Source organism: Arctopsyche grandis, chromosome 13 (assembly GCF_051622035.1).
Source record: "Arctopsyche grandis isolate Sample6627 chromosome 13, ASM5162203v2, whole genome shotgun sequence".
In the NCBI taxonomy this organism is placed as follows: Eukaryota; Metazoa; Arthropoda; class Insecta; order Trichoptera; family Hydropsychidae; genus Arctopsyche; species Arctopsyche grandis.
This window is the reverse complement of record NC_135367.1, coordinates 6953377-6977790: the sequence shown is the minus strand read 5'-3', so window position 1 is coordinate 6977790 and position 24414 is coordinate 6953377. Positions and strand designations below refer to the sequence as shown.

At 35.2% G+C, this 24414-nt stretch overlaps 1 protein-coding gene across 1 annotated transcript in view; it reads left to right on the top strand.

The window, feature by feature from the left end:
* Nucleotides 1-1842: 1842 nt before the first annotated feature.
* Nucleotides 1843-24414, top strand: part of LOC143921345 (fat-like cadherin-related tumor suppressor homolog) — a 197876-nt gene continuing 175304 nt past the window's right edge. The window contains exon 1 of the mRNA XM_077444593.1: nt 1843-5032. Coding sequence (XP_077300719.1) covers nt 1858-5032 — 3175 coding nt within the window. The 5' untranslated portion in view covers nt 1843-1857. The remainder of the gene's footprint in view (nt 5033-24414) is intronic.

The window sequence follows — 24414 nt, the reverse complement described above, 5'->3', positions numbered from 1 at the left end:
CTTATATTCATTTCGAGAAATATTTCACAAAAAATTAAATGTAATGTTTCCCGTTTAACAATATTTAAAAATAATGGTGGGCCTGTAATACGTTTATTCTGCTTTTGCAACATTCTGGACACATTGAATCAAAAGAAGTGATAACAATTTTTTGAATTAAGTCGAAAATAAAGTTTTTTTTTTTTTTTAAACGGATAATTGGGCTTTGAAATTTCAAACATCAAATATAACGCCACTTTCAACCATTCAATTGTAAAGACATCCTCTTCTATTAAGGATCTTGGTGTAATTATTAATAATAAATTCGATTACTTTGAAAATATTTCCTTTATTATTAATAAAGCATATACATACATACATCTCTTGGATTCCTACTCCGCTCAACTAAACCCTTTAATGATCCTCATGTACTTAAATCACTTTATTTTTCTCCTGTAAGGTGTCACCTTGAATTTGCCGCAATTATCTGGCTACCTGTTTATATATCCCATTTTAATTGTGTTGAAAAAGTCCAACTAAAATTTATCATATCCTTACGCTACCGTTTTCCTATATACGCCCATACTGTTCCCGATAATTTAAAACTCCTATACTTTAACAATCTTTCTGTCAGGTGACGACTTACTGATGATACATACATATACATTTCTTTTTAAGCTCCTAAATGGTGTCGTTGATTGTCCCGATTTACTGAGTAAGGTTGGTTTCAGGATCCCAGTTAGGTAATCTAGACACGTTTCTATTTTCACTTAATCATTTCAAAACCGATTCCATAAAATATTCCTATCTACAACATGTTTATCGTATGTTTAACGGGGAGCTAAATGACGTGGATCTATTCGGTATTTACATAAATTCAGGACTGCCATCAGGAAAGTTTTGATTGATTGATCCATTTTCTATTTCTATTATATAATAATCTTTATCCAATATCCAATATTATATCACTTCATGTTTAGTTATGTACTGTTCCATTTAGTCATGTTTTAGTTTTTATTCTTTTCTTTCTCATTTGTTTGTCTCTATGTACCATTTTATGTAATTTGTAAAAAATTATAATTGGGCTCAGATGTTATTTTATTTTGTTACATGTATTCTTTATTTTTATGCATTTCTACATCTGTTGTCTGTTGATTTTTCTATAAATAAATTACGGCTCATATACATATACATGCATATGTATGTATATATAAATAAAAAATTCATTCATTCGGATATCGGATATCTGACGATTATGAGTAGTATTGCTTATCGATACAAATTTCAAATTGCCTAAAAAATTCATGGTTGCTGGCGCCACGATTCTTATCTGTTTCCTTTTCTTATGGTTTCGACAATTCCGCGAATTATATGACGTTTTTAATCTAATCTATAATATTCGTTGATATGATTGCCAGTGTTCAATCAGCTCTGTCTGTAGACGCTTGTCTGTGTATCACAGTCAGTGTGGCTCATTCATAATTGTTGTTTTTTTTTATCATATGTTGCACATTCTTGTTTGTACACGAGTCTGCATACGATTTGTTGTTTTGTTTGAATCAGACAGTGGAGGCAAACTGTTTGGTTTAAGGTTGTCTTCGCTCGTATTACTATGTTTTGGTGACTCATTGTGTATGAATGTGTCGTGCCTTGTACTTATTTTTCTTTTTTCTTTGTTTCAGATCCTATGAGTTGAGAAGGCGGGAAAGCCTGGGAATGTTTCCGGGCGTCTTGTTATCATGTCTCCTGTTGCTATTCACGGGGGCCTTTGGCCAAAACCATGGGAGCCTTCGATTCGCCCACTCCGTATACAATGCCACCATCCCAGAGAACAGTGTGGGCAAAAGCTATGCGGCCCAACCACCTGGGGAGGACACCATGGGCCTCCGTTTGCCTCCAGATAGTGATCTTGAAATTCGCTACAAGATCACCAGCGGCGATCGTGACAAGTTCTTCAAAGCCGAAGAACGACTAGTGGGCGACTTCTGTTTCCTATTCATAAGAACGAGAACCGGCAACTCTGGGGTATTAAACCGCGAGCGAAAGGATAAGTACGTGCTAGAAGTGCACGCCACGGCATCCAAACGCGACGGAAAGAACGAAATAAAAGTGGAAACGTACACCACGGTGATTGTTAAAATCTCGGATACAAACGATCTGAGTCCTCTTTTCTACCCCACCGACTACTACGTCGAAGTGCCGGAGGACACACCCTTACATAAAAGCATCATCAAAGTGACCGCTGAAGATGCCGACTTGGGCTTGAACGGTGAAATATACTATAGTTTTTTAAAAGAAACAGACCAGTTCGCTGTGAATCCCAGCAGTGGCGTTGTGACAATAACGAGACCTTTAATATTTAGTGAACGTTCTCGACACGAAATTATAGTGTTAGGTGAAGATCGCGGAGCGCTCGTTCGTTCTTCCGGTTCCGCGTCCGCTTCCAAGGCTAAACTGATCGTCAAAGTTAAACAAGTCAACTTATTCGCCCCAGAAATTAACGTCCAACATCTTCCGGACATAGTCGAAAACTCTAACGCCGAGATATACGCCATCGTTAGGGTGATCGACAAGGATGAAGGCATCCACGGACAGATCAGATCTTTGGAAATCGTCGACGGTGATCCGGACGGGCACTTCAGAATCCAATCGAGTGAACAATACGGCGAATTCAATATCGTCGTTCATGCCCTTCTGGATCGCGAAAAAACACCTCAAGGCTACAATCTCACTTTGAAAGCTACCGATTACGGTATACCGCCGCGACAGAGCTATAAATCCATACCGGTGCACTTGGCCGATGCTAACGACAATGCGCCTATATTTCACCGGGAAATATATGAAGTGAACGTTCCGGAAACGGCTCCGATCAATACTCCCGTGATCAGATTGAAAGTCATAGACAAAGATATCGGCAAAAATGCCGAAGTGTTTCTGGAGATCGTCGGCGGTAATGAGGGTGGAGAGTTTTACGTCAATCCCGACACGGGAATGTTATATACGGCAGTCGCCCTAGATGCCGAGTCGAAAGCTTTCTACACGCTCACCGTATCGGCCATCGACCAAGGCAATACGGGGACGAGAAAGCAATCATCGGCAAAAGTTAAAATTAACGTCATGGACACCAACGATAACGATCCGCTATTCGACAAATCCGAAATGTTCGTCAGCTTGTTCGAAAATCAACCGGCTGGCACGACAGTTACGAAAGTATCCGCTCGCGACAGGGACTCGGGCGAAAACGCTTACATCTCGTACAGCATCGCCAATTTGAATCCGGTGCCGTTCGAAATCGATCACTTCTCGGGCGTCATAAAGACGACTCAAGTGATCGATTACGAAAGTATGAAAAGGCATTACGTATTAAGGATAAGGGCGAGCGATTGGGGTCTCCCTTACAGACGTCAGACCGAAATGCAATTGACCATAAACGTAACTGATATAAACGACAATAGGCCCCAATTCGAGAAGATCGACTGCACGGGTCATGTGCCTCGATACGTTCCCATCGGGTCTGAAATCATCACGTTATCCGCCATTGATTTCGATGCGGGCAATCCAATCAGCTACAGGATCGTTTCCGGTAACGAAGACAAGTGCTTCAACTTGGAAGCCACCTCTGGAACTTTGAGCGTCAGCTGTGATCTGCAGGATATTCGCGTAGACGAGAGAGAAATCAACGTGACTGCCATGGACGAGAAACACTATTCGGATATAGTGAAAGTGCACTTTTATCTAGTCAATGCGAAGAAAACCTTGTCATCCACGGGTAGGTTGCTCAGTAATGAAATTGGAACCTTTGAATGCAAAGACACCGGCGTTGCCAGGAGACTAACTGAAGTGCTCGCGGCGGCTGAGCGTAATAATATGCCAGGACGTGACGCCAGCCAAGAGGAGTTTGCCATGATGCCTAGCAGGTACGGCGAAAATGTGCACACTCCAGAATTTCTCGATTTTCCTTTAGAAGTTAAAGTGAACGAATCCGTCGCCCTCGGCACGACATTGACAAGGATCAAAGCTCGAGATCGAGACTTGGGCTACAACGGCAAATTAATTTTCGGCATATCAGGCGGCGATCCAGACTCAGTATTCAGGATAGACCCAGAGACGGGCGATTTAAAAATCATAGGCTATCTAGATCGGGAGCGGGAGAGTGAATATAATCTGAACGTGAGCGTATACGATTTGGGTAGGCCTCAAAAGAGTATATCTAAATTTTTGCCTATAACTGTTTTGGATGTGAACGACAACGCTCCCAAGTTTGAGAAAACGCTGGCAAGCTTCAGAGTGACAGAGAATGCGATTAACGGCACTGCCATATTCAGAGTAAATGCTACGGACGCCGATTCTGGCGAATTTTCCAAGATTAAATACATTTTGGCGACGGATACCAGAGATTTTTACGTTGATCCTGTTAGCGGTGTTTTGAGCGTTTCCGCTCCGCTGGACCGCGAGAGGCAAAGTCTGTACGAATTGAAGATTCGCGCTAAGGATAATGGCGGTTTATATTCCGACGCTCTGGTAAGAGTTACGATCGACGATGTGAACGACAACGCTCCTCGCTTTAGCTTACCCACGTTCAACGTTAAAGTGAGAGAAGACATACCCAAAGGTACAGTGGTGGCCATAGTGAATGCTGTCGATCCTGATTTGGGATCAGGTGGAGTGATTCAGTATTCGACTATAGACGAAGGCTATTTGGACGACATGTTTACCATTGATTCCCTCTCGGGCACCATTAGGACTTCCAAACTGTTGAACTTCGAAGACAGGCAGATGCATAGTCTGACCATACGCGGCACAGACAAGGGCCGACCCCCTCTCTCTTCAGAGACGACTGTGATCATAGAAATAGTTGACGTTAACGAAAATCTATACCCTCCAGTGTTCAGTGATTTTGTGCTAGAAGGTTCAGTGCGCGAAAATCAACCAGTTGGTACTGAAGTGCTCGCCGTGAAGGCTACGGATGCTGATCCTCCAGGACTGGACTCCAAGATCAGCTATTCCATCCGAGGCGGAGACGGGCTAGGATACTTTGCGATCGACAGCGAAGGTAAGGCTTACTTTCTGTTCTGCATTCCAAATTTAATTTACGGCCATGTTCAGTACTCAAAATTGGGTCAACCCCTTATCTTCCTACTGCGGATAGTGCGAGGTGTTGTACATACATACCAAACCCTCTACAGACTTGTTAAACTGGTAACTAATAACAACGCTCAGGGCTGATACACGTATTTATGGTCCACACAATTCATTCGGTACGAGCGTGGTAATTGTAAATAGTAATAATGGTAGTTTCGTGACTCTATTGCCAATATATTGTATTATTATATCGAGCATTGCATTGGTGAGGTATGTTGAATACCGAAAAAATATCTTCATCGCTTTTATAATTCTATGTCGACTAAAATTCATTTCATTGTGTAATTTTTATAATCATACTATTAAAATCAAATTTATCATGAGAAATGTTTAATATATAAAAATAAATAAGGTTTGTTATCTTATCCGCGCTTTTTATCATGATAGACATTCGATCCAAGGTTCAGATAACTTCTCGAATCCACAAAATTAATGCACTTTGAAATAGTATGTATGTATGTATGTCCGTACTATCTTGTTCTTCTGTGAACTACATTTATATTATATACTAGTTTTTTTATCCAGCTTCGCTCGGTATTTGTAATATATGTAAACCGCTTGCTTAATCATGGCCAATCTAATAGTACGCAATTAAGTAAACACACAGTAGAATTAAGTAAACACACACAAAATTGCATAATAATACATTAAAAATCGGTGCAAATAGCGTATTGAGAATTATTTTGAATTTGTTTATTTTCAGTATTAAATGTAGCTATTTCAAATTGATAAATTTACCAGCAACATAGACCAACCAAATCGTAATAAATGTGATCAGACGGTTGTTTCAATGATCGAAACTTTCAAATGGTTTAAACTTTAAATGAATATAATTTGTTAAAAATAATAATTATATTTATTTTTTATTACGAATTCAATTTAATGCATTTATATGACATTATTCACCTGAGATTTATTTTTAATTATTTATGATTCAATCTAGGTTAAAGTTTTTAGGAAGATACATACACATTCAGTTATCTAATACACAAAAAAACTTTTTCATTTAACGGTATATACCGGTATACCGGTAATAGGAAAAATCATTTACCGTTTACCGGTTTATTGTAAACGGTTGATGGTAAATTGCAATTCCTAATTCGTACATGTTACTGAGTGTCGATTTTCTTTCGGGTACCATTCTCTAATAGTATCCTTCTCTTCTATAATATTTTATTTTATGTATAACTTCGATATTAATATCTTCTCTCATTATATAGTAGGTACTATATACTCTCCTCCCCGTCCAATCTTAATTTTTCTTCTGCGTATATGTACATATTACCTATTATACTTCATTATAAATATAATCGAATAGCATTCGAGTATCTCGAGATGTCGTTCATTTGCAACACAACTGTCATTTGAATCTATTAATTCCATTTATTATATGTAGTTCTCCAGTTTGTTCCAAATTCTGATAAATTTTAACTACATATTTCATTAAAACTTTCAACCAACGCATTCATATGTATGTATGTATGCACGTATTCAAAGAACTTTTGATACAGGCAGAAATCACACGTTAAACAAATTTCTCAGAATTTGACAAACTAATCTAAATACATAGCTTTTATATCTGCCACCCTATCCTTTGACTTATACGTTTGCTTTTGGCCTGTTATAATGTACTAACAAGCACAACGTGATAACTATTTAATTGGTTGGATGCTCTATATATAGACATATAAACTTTCTAAGCTGCATATATCTAGCATATTAGGATTAATCCTTTAAACTTTTATTAAAATTTATAATTGAAATATGTTATCTTTTAAGCGCAATGACGACAATTCAATCACAGTTTGGTTTTATTGGAAGAGATGAGATGATAGGACACATGTCGCCACTGTCCTACTTGTTTTCGTGCAGCGTTTAGGTTTAGGTATATTAATATTAACACAGCACGTAATGACAACGGTAAGTAACTAGCATTATGAAAAGTATTCTGTGATAAATTTTATATAGACACATTAAAATCACAAGTATCAATAATAAAACCATTTTCTTTGGCCACTGTGGACATGTGACGTCATATTAGCGAGTACACGCATACTATCGAAAGTACGTATGCGCATATGAATATTTCCGAAAACGTCACATTGTGTCAATATTGACTCAAGTATAAACATATGTAAGTAAGTCGATTTTGCCGCACTCAACTGTTAACCGGCGGCGGATGCTTATCGAAAACGTCACACGAACACGTTATTACGTCAACGTGATAACGTCTATTTCTTTTATCGTGTCGAGCAAAGAAAAAAAAACCAACAAAAATAGTTTTTAATTGCACATAAATCAACCGCTTATGGTTATGTCACGTCCGAGGAATTAATTTGACTGTTACATTATCGTTATCGGCGTTTCGCGTTAAAACCTTAACTGATCTACTCATGTTGCATGCGCCCTTCCCCTAACCGCTTCCACTGGCAATATGAAGGGCTATTATTCCCCGTCGAGGCACGAGCAGGAATGCCGTTTTATCGGGAACATCTCGTAATAACGTGGTTTTCAGCAGCCCGCTGGCTTTATCCGCGGTTTTTGAGCCGCCGGGTTTTATTGCCGTCGTTGAGGTTTCATCTCGTCACATATATCTCGTACCCGTCCGACGTACGTATGCTTCTCGACGAAACTCGGCTCTTCACTGCCTCATATATACATATCACGGAATGCTGTCTCCTCTCGATGTTCCTGGAAAAGGGATTCGTGAGTTTTCCTAGTAGTCGTTTTTCACCGCCGCGCCAAGTGAATTTTTCCTCGCTCGAATTATTCTGTTAAAGCGGTTTTATGGGCGAATTGCGTCAATTCGTAAGTTCGCTATATATTCATTGCTAATGTTGTATTCGATTAACATTATAATACGTATTTGTTTCATTTTATAAGCCGGCATCGAACCGGCATTTTATAAGCCGCCAACCACCGAACCGGTGGTTGGGATTTTGCCTAGCATCGAGAAGTCGCCGGGTTCGATCCCGTGACTTGACCTCGATTGAAATTAGTATATTAAATAGGATGTGGCTATTTGTACATACAGTATCGACGAATTATTGACTATTTGTACATACAGTATCGACGAATTATTGGCTATTTGTACATACAGTATCGACGAATAATTGGATATTTATAGATACAGTACATAGTACATAAGAAGGTTATAAGAATTAAAATTAAAGATTAATAAATTATAACCGTTAAATTATAATCCGTTGCACATAACCTAAAAGTGCAACATTTGACAGCGAAAGTGACGTTTGGTATAATGGTTCAACACTTTCGACTAGTTAGTTAATACTGATTATTCACCGATTTAGATCCAACGCTATCCAATCTGTACTCAATTATAAATGTCCTTCGATCCACCGTTGAATAATTATTCCATTGACTTTGTTAATCGAACTGTAAATATTTTACTTTCGTATATATTATATATACATATGTACATATATACAACCAACACGCTCTTTTACGTAAAATGTAATTTTTTATGCAAAACCAATCATTCTGATTGCAAAATCTACAGTATCGACAGCATGTTACTACATAATACCAACTCACGTGAATAATATGTACGTTACAATATGTAATTTCGTGGGATCGATACTTTTTAATTGCCGCTTTGCCGACGCACACTTCATCTCCTCGACCACGCAATCTTCCAATACAAATGGCGATATTACGAGCACAAAAAGCCATCAACCCGTATATTATTTTTACAGAAAGCATTCCGAAAATGTATATTATTATTTTTTTACTCTACACACTACAAAAGTAATACTTACATGCAGCCACACACACCATGTAAGAAACAGTTTAGGTTTGTGAGGTAATTCTCAAGGAAGCAGATGTGACTTTATCAACATTATACTTATGGTCAATGGTACAAGAGAAGGGGTGCAACGTTTCGTAACACATTTAATCACATACAATCTATGTACATCCAACTCACTCTACCGTGTGTTAATTTTAATTTTTCAGTTAGCAAATTGAATGTGTTTTAGTTTTCCACATTTTTTTCACAATTTACCAATTTTCTAAACCCTACCAGTATAAATCAGTGCTTTTTGATTCTAGCTATATAAAATGTTTTACTTTATATATGCAAGGATCAAGGGCGACTTGTCCTAAGAAGCGCTGATGAAAAATTAACAAATTAATATCAAATTAAATAGCCGTAAAATCAAATAAAATCACAAAAAATGAGTGGATATTTTCAATAAATTGTGTGTATTATACACTTGGACTGGTGGTTAGCATATTATGTTTTCGAACAGAGAGGTCACAGGTTCGAGTCCCAATAGAGTCTCGCTGTTGGCCAGACCTTGGTTTGTGACTCCAGGCTGATCGTTTCTTATCAGAGTTTGCCAATTGTTCTGATTTTCATTGAAACGGTTCCTGTAAAATTGTCATATCCTTTCCTATTTCTCTTGTTAATCTCAAGTTATTCAGCGTCTTGAGTTTCGCCGATTTGATTATTAAATGCTGCAAAAATTTCTCCATACATGTCACTGTGAATGCTTGTATGAATTCGCACTGTATAAAATGCTCATGTATATTCATTGATTATATAGTGCACTCGTCGCTTTGGAGCGATATGTAAACGAGAGTGTTCATGTTCTATGAAATAAAATAAAATGAAAATAAAAATATGGTTGGACAGTATTACATACAATTGAAGCATGAATTGAAATTTCCATTAAAATAAGCTAATATGGATCAACGCTCCAAAGTTATGATATCTTGCGATTGATTCCGAAGATCTCTGATCGTCTCTTATTAACTTATCGCCATATGCGTTGTTTTTTTTTCGACTTGATTTTTGAAACTAGTTAACTCCCAAAAACCAGCCGCCACTGGTAATGATTTCTGCACCAAACTTTGCCATAGAAATTGGCAGTTTCTACTTAATCCTTAATCTCAACAGTAGTTTTATTTGAGGCATTGTATCTGAAAACGTCTACATATATATGTCTATGTAATAACATGAAGTTTTTCCAACTCAATTTAACTTGAGAGTTTAATATTAGCGCGCACTTCAAACTTGACCGAACCCACTATCGCAGATCCAAAGATAAATTCAAACTGACACGTCTCAAAAAGTTGACCCTCGCAACATTTAATTGTACCATGTTTCTTTTTTGAACTTTTTGATAAACGTACGTGCTTTTCCGTAGGTCCTATTTCAACATTAAGCTTATGGATTTAAAAGCTACATATCTGTTGTAGTTGGACGAATCGTTTCCGAAATCTATCGATTCTGCTGGATTAACTGCTGGCTATAAATACGGTTGTGATTAAAAGATATTTCTATTAATAAAAATGTAATAATTGACTTCGATATCGGACAGAAATCTCACCCTATAGGTTTCGGGTTGCATGCGTCGCCTATAAATTATAATGCGAAACACGCACACCTTCCCCTCTCCCTCTTTCTCTGTTCTTCTATGGTTCGCTTTTGTACGCTTATTTATTAGTATGAAAATTCGATTTGAAATTGTGGGGACCCGGGGCCCAAGTTTCGCTAACCGGAACGTATAAATTGTACAATTTTACGCCGCAATAAGAAATCGAAATTGCCATTTTCCGACGCAGATATTAATGCTCAATATTACATTCACCTGCAGGATTCTGAAAAAGTACCTCGTATATATGTTTTGAAAGGGCTTTGTTTTTTATTATCACTTTTCCCCCTCGCGATTGGCCGGGTATTCATAAACTGCGTACATGTAAATTTTAATCGTATAGTGAAAAATTATTGCGTAACTTCAATGCGAAAAATCGTACTGAATGTGGTGTTCTATATGCCAAAATAATTGTTGATTGCCACGTGAAACCTAACTACAAATTTATTGCATAGTATACGTGCGCATTAATTATATAATTAATATATTGCCCGTTGACTTTCAACAAGTTTAAGAGAAAAATTTAATAAACGATAATAAGCACGTCACTTTGTTTTCCGATAGTATTGTACATATATGTACTAGTGTTGTACCTGATGACATATCATCGCCTGGGTGTTGGTATATTAAGTTATTAAATAAAAAAAAATAAAAGAAATGTGTCGGTTCGATCCGCACGCTGTCGAATTTTTTTTAAAATACCTTTTAAATATGTTTATTTAATTTATTATTTATATTTAATTGTTTAATATGAAAAAAGGTAAAAACTACGTGTAAACAATATAAAACGCAAATAGAAAAATTAATTAATTAAATGAATTTAAAATAAATGGCGGTAAATTTTCTGCCAAGAGGAAACATTGGTAGCAAATAGTATATATAGAAGATTTTTCTTTTGTTATTGTATTCGTATAGACGTTTTGGCAGTGGTTTAGCTGTGACGTACATATGTATGTCGAATCGAAACGACTACTATTTGTAGTACGGCGAACGTTTTCTCAGACTGACAGACAGACAGACACACAGACAAGTAGAATAGCGATATTATATATATATATATATATATATATATATATATATATATATATATATATATATATATATATATATGATTTTCACTATATATGTATATGTACATAGGTAGTATTGTATATTAAACAAGTGATTGATATGTTATACACCGGTGTTTTCTCGAATTTATAATACGTACTTGAATTAATAAAATTTACGTTGTAATTCGAATTACAACATACGTAAACAGTTTCACTGTAACATATACATACATACCTAATATTAAACTTCCAAGAAACTATGGTAATTGCTTCCATTTATTTAATATGTACATACATATATCTTAAGAGTGTTTTTAGTGACGATAAATAAAACATCGCTAATGCATTGCCTCTTTTCGAAAAATTTTAATTGAGTCCTAAAATTAGCAAAGCACTTTTGAATATGCTTTTTTATTCGTCATAAAGTTTAATGTTTTTATTTAATTCACTTTCCTGTCGGAAATTATGTTTCATACGGAATAATATTGTAATCATAAATTCATTCAAACTTTTGAATAGACCGTAATTCGTCATTTAATTGATGTACATGATTTGTTTCATATTTATTTTAATCTCTAGTTAATAAACATATCACGTGTTATTTGTACGTTGACTTTAAATCTATCTTCATAAAAAAATCTCTTAAGTGTTACATAAAACACGCAACGGAAAATACACTGCTTGTAAATAAAAATATTGCTTTTCCTTATTTGAGTACGTCCAATTTTTATTTTTTACGTTTCTTCATTGCATCTCTGATATTCGCATGCCCTGCCTTTCTCATTTGTGGATAAAATGGAAGCTGTGTATCTTTGCTGAGGACCACTCCAACCGGCGAACTTATTCATACCGGAGCTGTACAGAGCTATATAACCAGTTGTGCTTTATACGGTTACATATGTATCTATCTAGATATATAAGGTACATATGTGTGTATATATGTACACCATTAGGTGGTACACCACAGTGTGTCGGTTGGATAAAATTGGTGCATTATCCTCGTATATGTGCGGGCTTTTGTTCTCCAGCAGCAAAGCCTTTGAATTCAATTTACAGCTGCTGCTTTCCGTTCTGTATATTCTTGGAGACAATGCGTTCCTTAAAAAATTTAACGGAAATCCGATATGAATCCGAATGCACTATTGTGAGAATTCTGCATACCCACTGTGAACTAATCCGGATAAGACTTGAGCCTCTTTTTTGGACCGTGGAATGCTTTCGAAATTGGAATATATTCCGACGGTAAAAATATCCTCTCTTTTCTTCTTATACTAGCATTTCTAGCGTAGCCGTTCTCGATTGCGAGCTTAGATTGTTGCTTTATCATTGTGATCTTTTTTCGGTTTACTGTGTAACGAAGTGTCTCGACTGTTTATTTGGTGTTTTTTTGGGATGAAAAATGAATTTAAATAAATTAATGTTAAGTTATCTCCATTTAGCATGTAGGTGTCTGCAGATTTCCATTTAGCATGCATTTTATTATATAAATATATAAATTTTCCAAGCAGGATTTTTTTTATAAACACCTACTACGTACATACTTACCAACACATTTTCGATTTGGGAATGTCATAAAGTGACGTTTCATTTATTATTGTTTTTTTAATATCTAGATTAGGAATAAGGGCTAGAGAAGAATGTGAGCTATTACAGCTAATCCTTCAAGAAAGAGTAAATGGCAAGATAGGGAGTGGGATTAAGCTTTCTTAGCTGTGGTAAATGAATATACAGGGCTAGAATGGTTGGTCTGAATGATATTTAGTTAAGCGAAGGAGAATTCGAAAAAGAAAATTACTTAAAATGTATATATGTATGTGCATATGTAATATAAGCAGAAAAATACGCTTCTAAAATAAGTTTTCATAGCAACAAAACATTTGAAATAAATCATGAAATGCTTAAAGGTTTAGGAGCGTAAAAAATGCCATTTTTTAATAGCAACTGATTACAGATTATTTTAGGTCTAAATTTAACTAGATTTCATTAAATATGTTTTTTGAAAAAATCGTTGAAACAAAGGTGACTTAAAAAATTAAACATTTGTATATTTCTATTTTATTAAAATAGCATTGTTTGCTGGTTCGAATTCAGCAATATTTTTCTTTCATATATTTATTTACAGAACTGCTTGCCTTAAAATTTTTCCAATATAAATTTTCTTTTCGTCAAAAAAGAAAACGAAACAATCGAAAAGAAAACAATCATCCGCTATAAATACAACAGAGCTCTTCAATATTTCAAACATATTAATATGAAATGGAATTTTGCTATTTTTACCAATCTTCTAGAATAATATCACTGAGCAGCAAAAAAAAAATACCAGAGCGGAGATTAACCAATCTTTACTAAGTTTGACCTACTGAATGAAAAAACATGTGACTATTGATTCCAATACTCACTTTGAGCACAACAATACTAGATTTTGAGTTAAAGACCGCAAAAGCCAAAAAACTGTAAACATCGCGCAGTTTTTTAAACGCCCATATCTTGTAAACAATCACTAACCAACAAAAATCATTATCATATTCGAATCCAGTGGGTCAAACTTAGTAAAGATTGGTTAGTCTCCGTTCTGGTAACTCAAAAACGTGATTTTTTGTTGCTCAGTGTAATTTCACTTCAACATTGACTTTCAAAAAATATTTAGTCTGAGCTACTCGGTCTGGGTTACTCGTATCGTGTCGACCCGGTAACACTTGCTAGCGACTAGCGCAATGGATGTACTACTTCTTTTACGTTCATCGAGTAACCCATCAATTGTTTAAAGATTGATTCATTCTTTACCAGTGACCCTTTGAACCATATCCACACACTCGCAATTGGCCCACATTCCAATCTCACCTACATATCATACGAAGCGTGCACAAGAACTGCGACACGGTTTAATTCGATCGCCATTAACAGTTCAAACGCCCGCAAAGAGTGTGACCGCGTCAAATTAGAGCCGAAGCAAACATTTAGTCTCGCATAACTTAAACAATTTATCATCTCCACGATACGGGAATCGAGATAATACCCACATGCAAAATGATAGGCACGAACTCACTATGCAAGTTCAGAATAGAGGGGGCGTATGTAGCATTTGAGCAAATCGTCAGAACTAATACACTCGTTAGTGCGCGCTTTCAACCCTCCCAGAGACGTTGCTTTGTTGTTGTTGTGTGTACCTGTGGGGTAGATTGACCGAGCGATAGCCCCGTTGCGTTTTGTTTACTCGAGCTTTGCTCTCGCTTATCTACCTGTCTCGATCTCGGCCGTAACGACCGCAAAAACGCAACGTTCTGAATGTTGGCGAGGCTAGAGGTACATAGTTATCCATGTATAAACTAGTCGGCAGAAAAGTATTTAGCAATTTGTCTGTCGAAGCGGTTTCTCATAAAGCAGCTACTTCTTAAGATATGACTAGGGCGGATAGTCATTATTTTATTTTATTTTTTTAGATACATACATATGTATATACTAGGAAGGCTTGACAGGAAGAGCCCAATGCGCCAATTAATTACAAACAATGCAGCATTTTTACAAACCTCCTTTTAGCTTCACTTACGATTACAATTTGCCTCTTATCCGATCGTTTTCATACTTTGCCATATTGCTCATTTTGTCAATTGCCAATATAAGTAAATGGATCGTCAGCCGTTTCGATGGTGCAAAAATATCGCGTTATACGCGTTTGAAACTTCTCCCACGAAAAGTGCCTGACGTTAATCGCCCAAAATGTTCAGTGGCATTGTTCGCCTACTGCGCTCGCCTCGGCGTTTTCTTGGTGAATATCCGTTTTCGCCGTCATATAGCTTTAATTGCTTAAACGCCTATAACTATTTATTTTTTTCACTATATTTTATTATTACAAAAATCATTGTATTTTGAGAAGCTGTAGAACATGAAACTAACAATTAATTAATTAATCCTTTGAAACAACTATGGATTTAGACTTGTACTTGTATAATTTTTTTTTCAAATTGTACGTACATTAAATACAGAACATTTGTGACCAGTTAGGATGATTTTTTGTTGCCAATTGGTAAAATTGGTAAACTCTGATAAGAAACGATCGATTTGGAGTCACAAATATCTAAACCTAACGAGCAGTATTAAAGATTAGCCCGGGATCGAACCCAATAATCTCTTGGTGCTAAACATAAACGCAACATAAACGCTGAATTGTATAAAATGCTGTAAATTTACAAATCTGACCATTAATGCATCTGTGAATGTTAATTTGATATGTATTTACCGAATTTCCCTGAATTGTTTAAAAATGCTGCAAATTTACAAATTTGATCGTAGATGTCTCTGTGGGTGTTAATTATTTACTGTATTTAATTTATTTACTTTGTATAATACTTGTATCAAATGTACAATATTTCTGACCACCAAGGCGCTTTGGGGTTACTTGTTAGGCCTTCCAGGTATAGATTAAAAATAAATAAATAAATACTGTCTAATCGTTAGGGCAATCCCAAATAACTATATAATTCCAACAGTGTTGAAAGAAAAAGAGCAAAAAAAAAGTTTTCTACGAAGTCAACGATAGCTATGTATAACTCTATGAATGTCTATTTTTGTCCTAATGAATATCCGTCCCTTATATATGACTAGAAATTGCAATTTACCGTCAAATTTCATAAACCCGTAAACGGTACATGATTTTTTCTACTATCGGTATACAGGTATTTACCGGTAAATGGAAAAATAATCTTTTTCGCAGATTAGATAACTGTATGTTGTTACTTTTCCTAAAAACGTTAAACTAGATTGAACCCAGTAACCTCTCGGTGTTTAGCATTAGTGTTAAAGCAAGCTATGCTGCTGATTTAATTGTTGAAACGGTTCTTCACAAATTGACTACACTTACCCTCGTTAAGTGTAAATCCAGTAATGATGAGTTGACATTTAAAACTTGAAGATATACAAATACTAATAGCAAGACACGCTAACCAATGAGCTATTGAGCTGCTGGCTGTTTTTATTGTTAGTCAAAATCATCTCAATATTTGATTTGACACTGACATTTTTAGTTTTTAGGGTATTTCGTAGCCAGAGACTGACTGAATACAAATCTGCGTGGATAACCACTTCTAGCCCATTCAGTCTCCAGGTCGTAAAGTGCGTGGGTTGAATGTTGTGTCTGTCGGCGACAATTCAAATTCCGACAATTCAAATTTGTGTCGGATCTGTCGGACGTCCGCATCTGTTCGCATAATTGAAGTAGTCCCGATTCCCGCATTTGCGTAGTTTAGATTGTCGTGCAAGATGGAAAAGTTCCTGGGGGCGTACTGGTACGTATCTTATAGGTATATAAAGCTCTTCTGTGTATATCCTCAAATACATAAATACATATATCGTATAATATACCTTACTTACAGTATTGAGGATTTTATTCTCAAATACATAGCGATGATTTTCAAAGGTTGTCAGTATTTTTTTTATACATATACGTATATCGGGAAGGACTAACAGGTAAATCCCAATGCACCTTCCTGGTCAATTACAAACAATGCAGCATTTTAGGTCGCTGAATTACGAGATACTGAACTCGAAATGAACAAGACATCTATTTTTTTTTGATTTTTAAATGCTTTTTATTATTACGAAATTATGTTCACAATACATCTTATATCTATTTTAATAGCTACTGATCTACTGATCATTTTCTATTTTACAATTTAATTTAATTTGGTTAGTAATCATACTATTATATTATTCTAATGTTAATCTACAGCATAATAGGAAAAAGAGCTCAAAAACATATATGAATTTTAACTTGTACATACATTTTATTGTACATTAATCATACTCAAATAGTGGTGACATAGTGGCTTGGAAGGTTGTTAGCCTATTTAATCGCGGAACCGTTATAACAATGAAATCAGAAAAATTGGCAAACTCTAATCTCATCCCCCTATTAAAAACAAATAATTCTGTAAGATAAAAACAAACAAAATGACGACGATCAAAAATAATTCCTTTTACGCCACAGAAAAAGACTGGATTTGATACGAAAAAGCAAATTAAACTTTTGTATATCCAATAAAATTGGTGCCACAGAAATCATTTTCTCTTCCTACTTTCTATTATGTCTTTTACAAAAGGCATCGAGAGACCACTTATTGAATTCCACTCCTTACAAGGTATTGATTGAAAATGTTCGAAATTATGAAATACATACATATGTAGTTCAAAAAAGATCAAATAAAATGACGCAATGAATTCATTCTAATAAATTTGTGTACCGAAATTGAAAGTTCAAAAATTCACGCACATCTCCTACTGTATTATTGTATAATATTTGTCCACGAAACCCGATATCATTGTGCAATAATTATCAATTATTTCCTAAACAGATTATTGTGCTGTTCCCAGCACCGACATATGAACATAATTACTATATACACAACAATGCAAGCAGAAGCTTAAATTGGACTCGTTTCGTGCTCTGCACTTTTAATGTACCATATTCAACGATTGGCGGGATTAAAATCAACGTATTCTGATTCCCAATGTTGTTAGTGAAACAGTCATCGCGTATTCTGGATCTCTGTTAATTGTGGAATATATATAATTCGATTCAAAATTACTTCTTGATATTTATCTCGAGCGTTGTGACTTGTGAGCGTTGTAAAATATTTCATTATCCAAACCATTTCTTCACCCAATTTAATATTTATAATTTTATTATCAAATTATTATAATAATATTCTATTACTTTTTTTAATATTTACATTTCATTAATAATAAAATTAGAAAGAGCTTCCAGAGAATTATTTTGCTCTTTAATTTAAAATGAAAATGCATATTACAATATTAGAATGGGTTAGTGTTTCGTTTATTTCCTACACTATTCGTATCCAATAGTAGTTATTGTATCCAATTGGTATTGATATTCGTATCGAATAGTGGTTTATTTCCAAAACTATTCGTATCCAATAGCTAAATAGTGGTTAGCATATTATGCTTTCGAGTAGAGTGGTCACGTGTTCGAGTCCCACTGGAGACCCACTGCTAGCCAGACCTTGGTTTGTGACTCCAGGTCGATCGTTTCTTAACAGAGTTAACCAATTTTTCCGATTTTCATTGTAACGGTTTAAAATTGGCATCCTCTTTCCTATATCTCTTTATTATCTCAAGTTATTCAGCGTCTTGATGTTGGCCAATTTGATTATAAAAATGCTGCAAAAATTTCGCCATAGATGTCACTATGTATGTTTGCATGAATTCGCTTTTGAATAAATGCTTATGTACTATATTGATTGTGTTGTATCTGTATAAATACACTTGTCGTTTTGAAGTGATCTATAAATGGCGAGTATTCATGTTCGATAAAATAAATAAATAATATAAAAATGGGCTTACCTGTAAATAAATAAAAAAATAAAAGTAAAGAATGTAATGACGTCAATAGCATTAAATCTAATATGTAGTGACTTTTAATTGTAACAATCTAAATACTTGAACTTTGAGTGAAGGAATATTATTTACAAATATAAAAAATATGGAATGTTATTCTTTTAAAAAAGCTTCCGTTATTTGGGCGAAGCCGAAAAAGAAAATGTTATTTGGGCGGAGCCGCTTTAAGCCCGGTATATACATTTTAATTGAATATTCAAATATTAGTTTTAATTTTCGTGTTTCGAGAGTTTTAATACCTGCGAGTAAATCTGACGTTTTTAATAATCGGTTACGTTTATTAATAGAACGCGTAAACAATTACGTCTAATTGCATTAATTAAACGTGTTTTACATCCATTATTACAGCTAATGATAGGGTTCTTAAATTCTTCTCACGTCTGCAATCAAGATACATACATACATATAGAGATAAACAGAACAGACAAAACAGACTATATAATGCTTTGAACAAAGTGGTCACGGGTTCAAATCCCACTGGTTTCTGCTGGCCAGATCTTGGATTTGTGACTCCAGGTCGATCGTTTCCATTGAAACGGTTCCAACAAATTGGCAACCTTTCTTATTTTCTCTAGTTTTCAGCAATCTTGAATTTCGCTGAATTGTATAAAATGCTGCAAATTCACAAATTGACCATTTATATACATATATAGTTTTGTCTCTGTGGGTGTTAATTGATATGTATTTACTTATTGTAATACTTATAATACTTGTATCAAATGTACAATGTTTCTGACCAGGAAGGCGCATTTGGGGCTACCTGTTAGGCCTTGCTGGAATAAGTAAAAATAAAATAAAATATTAAAAAGAAACAAAAAATCTTTAAAGAGCTATTTTGAAGCGTTCAAAAGTGCAATTCAATTCGTTTCGTTTCGAATTTCACTCAACGCTGGCCGTCTGGTAAAAAAACGACATTTTTAGCATTGCCGTATTTTAGGTTTTGTTTTTGTTTGTCCTCGCTTTCATAAACTGTCATAAAAGTATTTTAACGCGGTCGTAACTTCGCGTATGAATTTCGTTACATTTCGCATTCGTGCGAACGTACACTCATACGTGACACTTGCACGTAGCGGCGACAGTGCAACAGTAAAATAAATACGTCATAAAAAAAAGAAAAACCGTATGTTTCTCGTAAAGGGGGAAAAAATACGTTGATTTTCCAAGTGACGCTTTTCCACGCCCGATACTGAGACGAAAAGCGTGGGAGTTACGGCCGAAAGTCACGCTATCGAATTTCCAAAGGAAATCTTTCATAATGCTGGAAAATGCGCACCTACATACATACGTTGAACATCTCAGAAGTGAACAATTATTTTTTTAAAGGTATCGTTTTATTCGACTGAATATGGTATGGAACCCGAGAGTTATAATCCCTCAAAGGGAACGAGCAAGTTTTATGTACTTCATACATATTAATAATGTACATATAATACATATTTATGTAGATAGATTTTCGCCCGATTATTTCTTATCAATAAAATTGATATTTCTTATACAAATGTTGTTTACTATCGAAAGGTATTATAATAATCCTAATTGCGTATCTTTTTTATAACAAAATTCTTGGAATCCAAACCTAACTTACAGGTAAATCGATTCCATTGATGTTTTTGTCTATTATGCCAATATAATTTTTACTTTTTCCTTTTACTTTACCTTTTATCAATGTGATGAAAATAAAAAAAATCATTAAATTTAATAAACCGGATTTTTTCCTCTTGTCAAAAAAGTCAAAAATGTTGTGACCACACGATTTTTTCCACACCTCTGTAGGTATCAAGCTGAAAATGTATATTTGTATTCTTTATGTACTAACTTAGAGTTGATAAGTTTTTGGTCAGAATTCGTAAACCGGAAGTAGTAATTTTTTTTTAAACAATATTTCATTATTTTATATTGACCTTTTAAATTATATTTATCTTCTTGATATTTAATTTGTATAATATATATATATATATATATATATATATATATATATATATATATATATATATATATATATATATATTTCACGACTTGTATTTCTCAAATACAAGTCGTGGGTTGGTCACATCCGAATGTTTTTGTATGGTTTTGTAACCAAAGCTATGGATTTTCAGTTATTCTTATATAGACCGTCGACCCAAATGTGAAAACGTTCAAGTCGTAAGTCAACCGACTCGCTTCATTTAATAATAGAATAAAAACAACTTTTTTCATCTTTCGATTCTACATATGTATATACATGCATACATACATTTTACGAAGTGGGTAGCATATACATATGTATATATGTATGTATGTATATTAACAAATTGGAAATGCTATATAATCGGCAAAATTTGATAGGAAACGACCGACTTGGAGTCATACAACCAAGGTATGGCAAGCATCACCGGGTCAGAGAATGAACGCATGACCCATGCTCTGATAGTATATGAAAATTAAATTAATAACTTAATGGACTCAAATTTGGAATTATCACCTTTGCGTTCTGAACACGCGATACGTATGTAAGTACGTACATCTTGTAACATACATACATACATAGTTGAAGATCTTATACTAAAAATGCATGGAAAAATCCAACTCGACTTTCCCCTTCGCCTTTGAGATTAAACTGCAAAGAAACCTAGTCAGTTATCTTGTTTGGCCATCGGACAGACAGGACTTGGGGAACTTTCCCGACATTTTTTGCAGGATCATCCGATTTAATGCGAATTCTGAGGGGATGATGCATCTCGTCAGTGGGTGGGTTTCGACCGGTTTGGAGCGTTTTTCCGCTTTCAAATAGAAAATGTGCACTGGCGAACATCCTGTGGTGCACACAAAGTAAAGCCCCGTGGGCTTCGGTCGTCGCACAAATTTTCCATTACAGTTTTATGGCCGCTTTTATTCAGCATTTTCCGCGATTGCATACATTGCATACGAACACATGCATTCACATCGCATACACATACATATTTTTTCGTATACGTATAATGCATTCTACCCCGCTTAATTCCTTTTTTTTAGTTTCGTTACACCTTCCGCATGCGCCAGGTATGAACGTACTTCAACCGCTCGCTTGAAAACAATAACCGTTTCGTTCATTGACCGCATTCCCTTTTCTAGCATTGATTTTCATTGTACATTTTAAAATGCTTTTGCAATGATTGCATCTATATTCTATATTTTAAGGTGGGGTTAATCACTTGGTGAATTCTTTTTTCATCATTGCTTCGAGTGATACAATGTTTTTAATAATTATATAAGTTAAAGAATATATTCTAATTGTTATATATTTTGACTTGTTGGAATATATTCCATCTAACCTGGTACCAACTACCGCAATAGTTGAAGTGTATCTTCTAGTTGTAATATATTTTAACTTGTTGCAATATATTCCATCTAACCCGGTACCAACTACCGTAATAGTTGAAGTGTATTTTCGGTTGTAATATATTTTGACTAATTGGAATATATTCCGTCTTACCCACGTGAGTTGATTCATATGAAGAATTACATTCCAACTGGTCAAAATATATTACAACTGAAAATACATTTCAATTATGAGTTGGTACCAGATTAGATGGAGTAGTTAGGTTTTCGTGAAAACGTCACTTGAAATATGCTTTCACTGTAATATATACCAGCAGCGTGGTTTAGTGGTTAATCAGCAGCGTGGTCTAATCGTAGTATTGAATTCTTTCGTGCTTGATGTCACGGGTTCGATTCCCACTAGAGTCTCGTTATCTGCCAGACCTTAGTTTGTCATTGAATTTGCCAATTTTTCTGATTTTCATCGAAACGGCTCCTGTAAAATTGGCTTTTCCTTTCGATTTTTCTGTTATTGAGTTATTGTTATATCTCAGGTTTCGCCAGATTTCTCACCATAGATGTCTCTGTGGTTGTTTATCGAATGTAAAAATTCGTATTGTTACATGAAATACGTTATAAATCGTATTTATACGATGTTTGTAATATCTGACCATGGATGTCAGGTATTTTTTCGATTTACATATGTATGTATGCAATAATTATGTATGTAGATGTTTGGTTAATCATGAGTTTTCAATGTCTTGTAATAAATTACCCATAGTGACGACCTGGAGCTAATCTGTAATGTCACTATGGCGAAATTGTAATCAATAAATAAATATACATATGTACTATGTAACAAATAACATGATAAATCGGGAAAAATTTCAACATTGCGGAATTGCTTCGTTCGATGTCGAGTATATTTGTATGTATAGGTGCAATGAAAAATTTAAAATTGACATTTCATACGATACATCCGAATGTTTTATCAAAATTCACTATCGAACCATAACAGGGCGTTATACGATATTTCGACGTGCGTTAAATTTTCCACTGTAAATCGCCATCGAAAAACTAATCGACGAGTCTTCCGCCAGGATTCAAAGAGATATATCTCCCGTACACTTCTTATTCCTTTTGCCTTCGGAGCGAAACTTTGGTGTTAAATCGGGTCAATTGATTAATTTCGGAACCGACGCAATTACCGAAGCGAATTTTCGCTGAGTAATTCTGTTCCGGTTTTTGCGGGCGCTCGCCGAAAGTTTCGCTCGATTGCTTCCGGCCCTTTTAAAAGTGTGACCCCCCCCCCCCCCCCGCGCTGCACTTTTTCTCCCGCTTTTTATTCCCGCACTGGCTCGACTAGTGCAGAAACTCCCATGTAATTTTCAACGGAGTATTAATCTGGATCGATGGAAAACGTGACCTGCAACTTCAGCGGTCTCAAAGTTAGTGCCTCTACCTGACACCGTCTCACTTTGTATGTATGTATGTATACTAGGGTTGCCATACTTCCTGCTTTTCACGGACATGTCTTGTTTTTGAGACCCTTAAATTTCCACTTGTTTATTCATATTTTGCTTCTAATCACCATTTCCTAACCAAAAGGCTCGTATTTGCATAAAATGACAACACATGACACATAAAATGAACTTATGACCCACCTAATTTTGTACTATTTTTGGGAATATACATAATTCAAATGTGAATGAAAGTACCACTAAAAGGGGTGCGTACGGTTTAAAGGATATCTTAACCCCTTGAATGCTGACCAACGCTGATCGGCGTTTTGCCAACAAGTCCATGAGCTTGAAATACGCTGATTGGCGTTGTATTTTGATCATGTACAAAGTAAACAAGAAAGCTAAGCCTTTCCAGGTAGAATTGGGAAAAAAATGCATTTAACATGGGTCGTGTAATCCGTGTTTTGACGATAATATAAATTAATTATCATCAAAACATTTTTTTCTTAAGACTTTTTGGAATCCTGTTCCTTGCGTAGTTCCTTGTATTTATTTTGTCATTTATTTATGTTTCGACCATTGTGTCATCATAGTAATCCCTAATGCGCCACAACGGTCGAAAATATAATAGGGAAGAGAAAAAAAATTATACAGACAAAATTCATTAATAAATAATCATTAAAAACAATA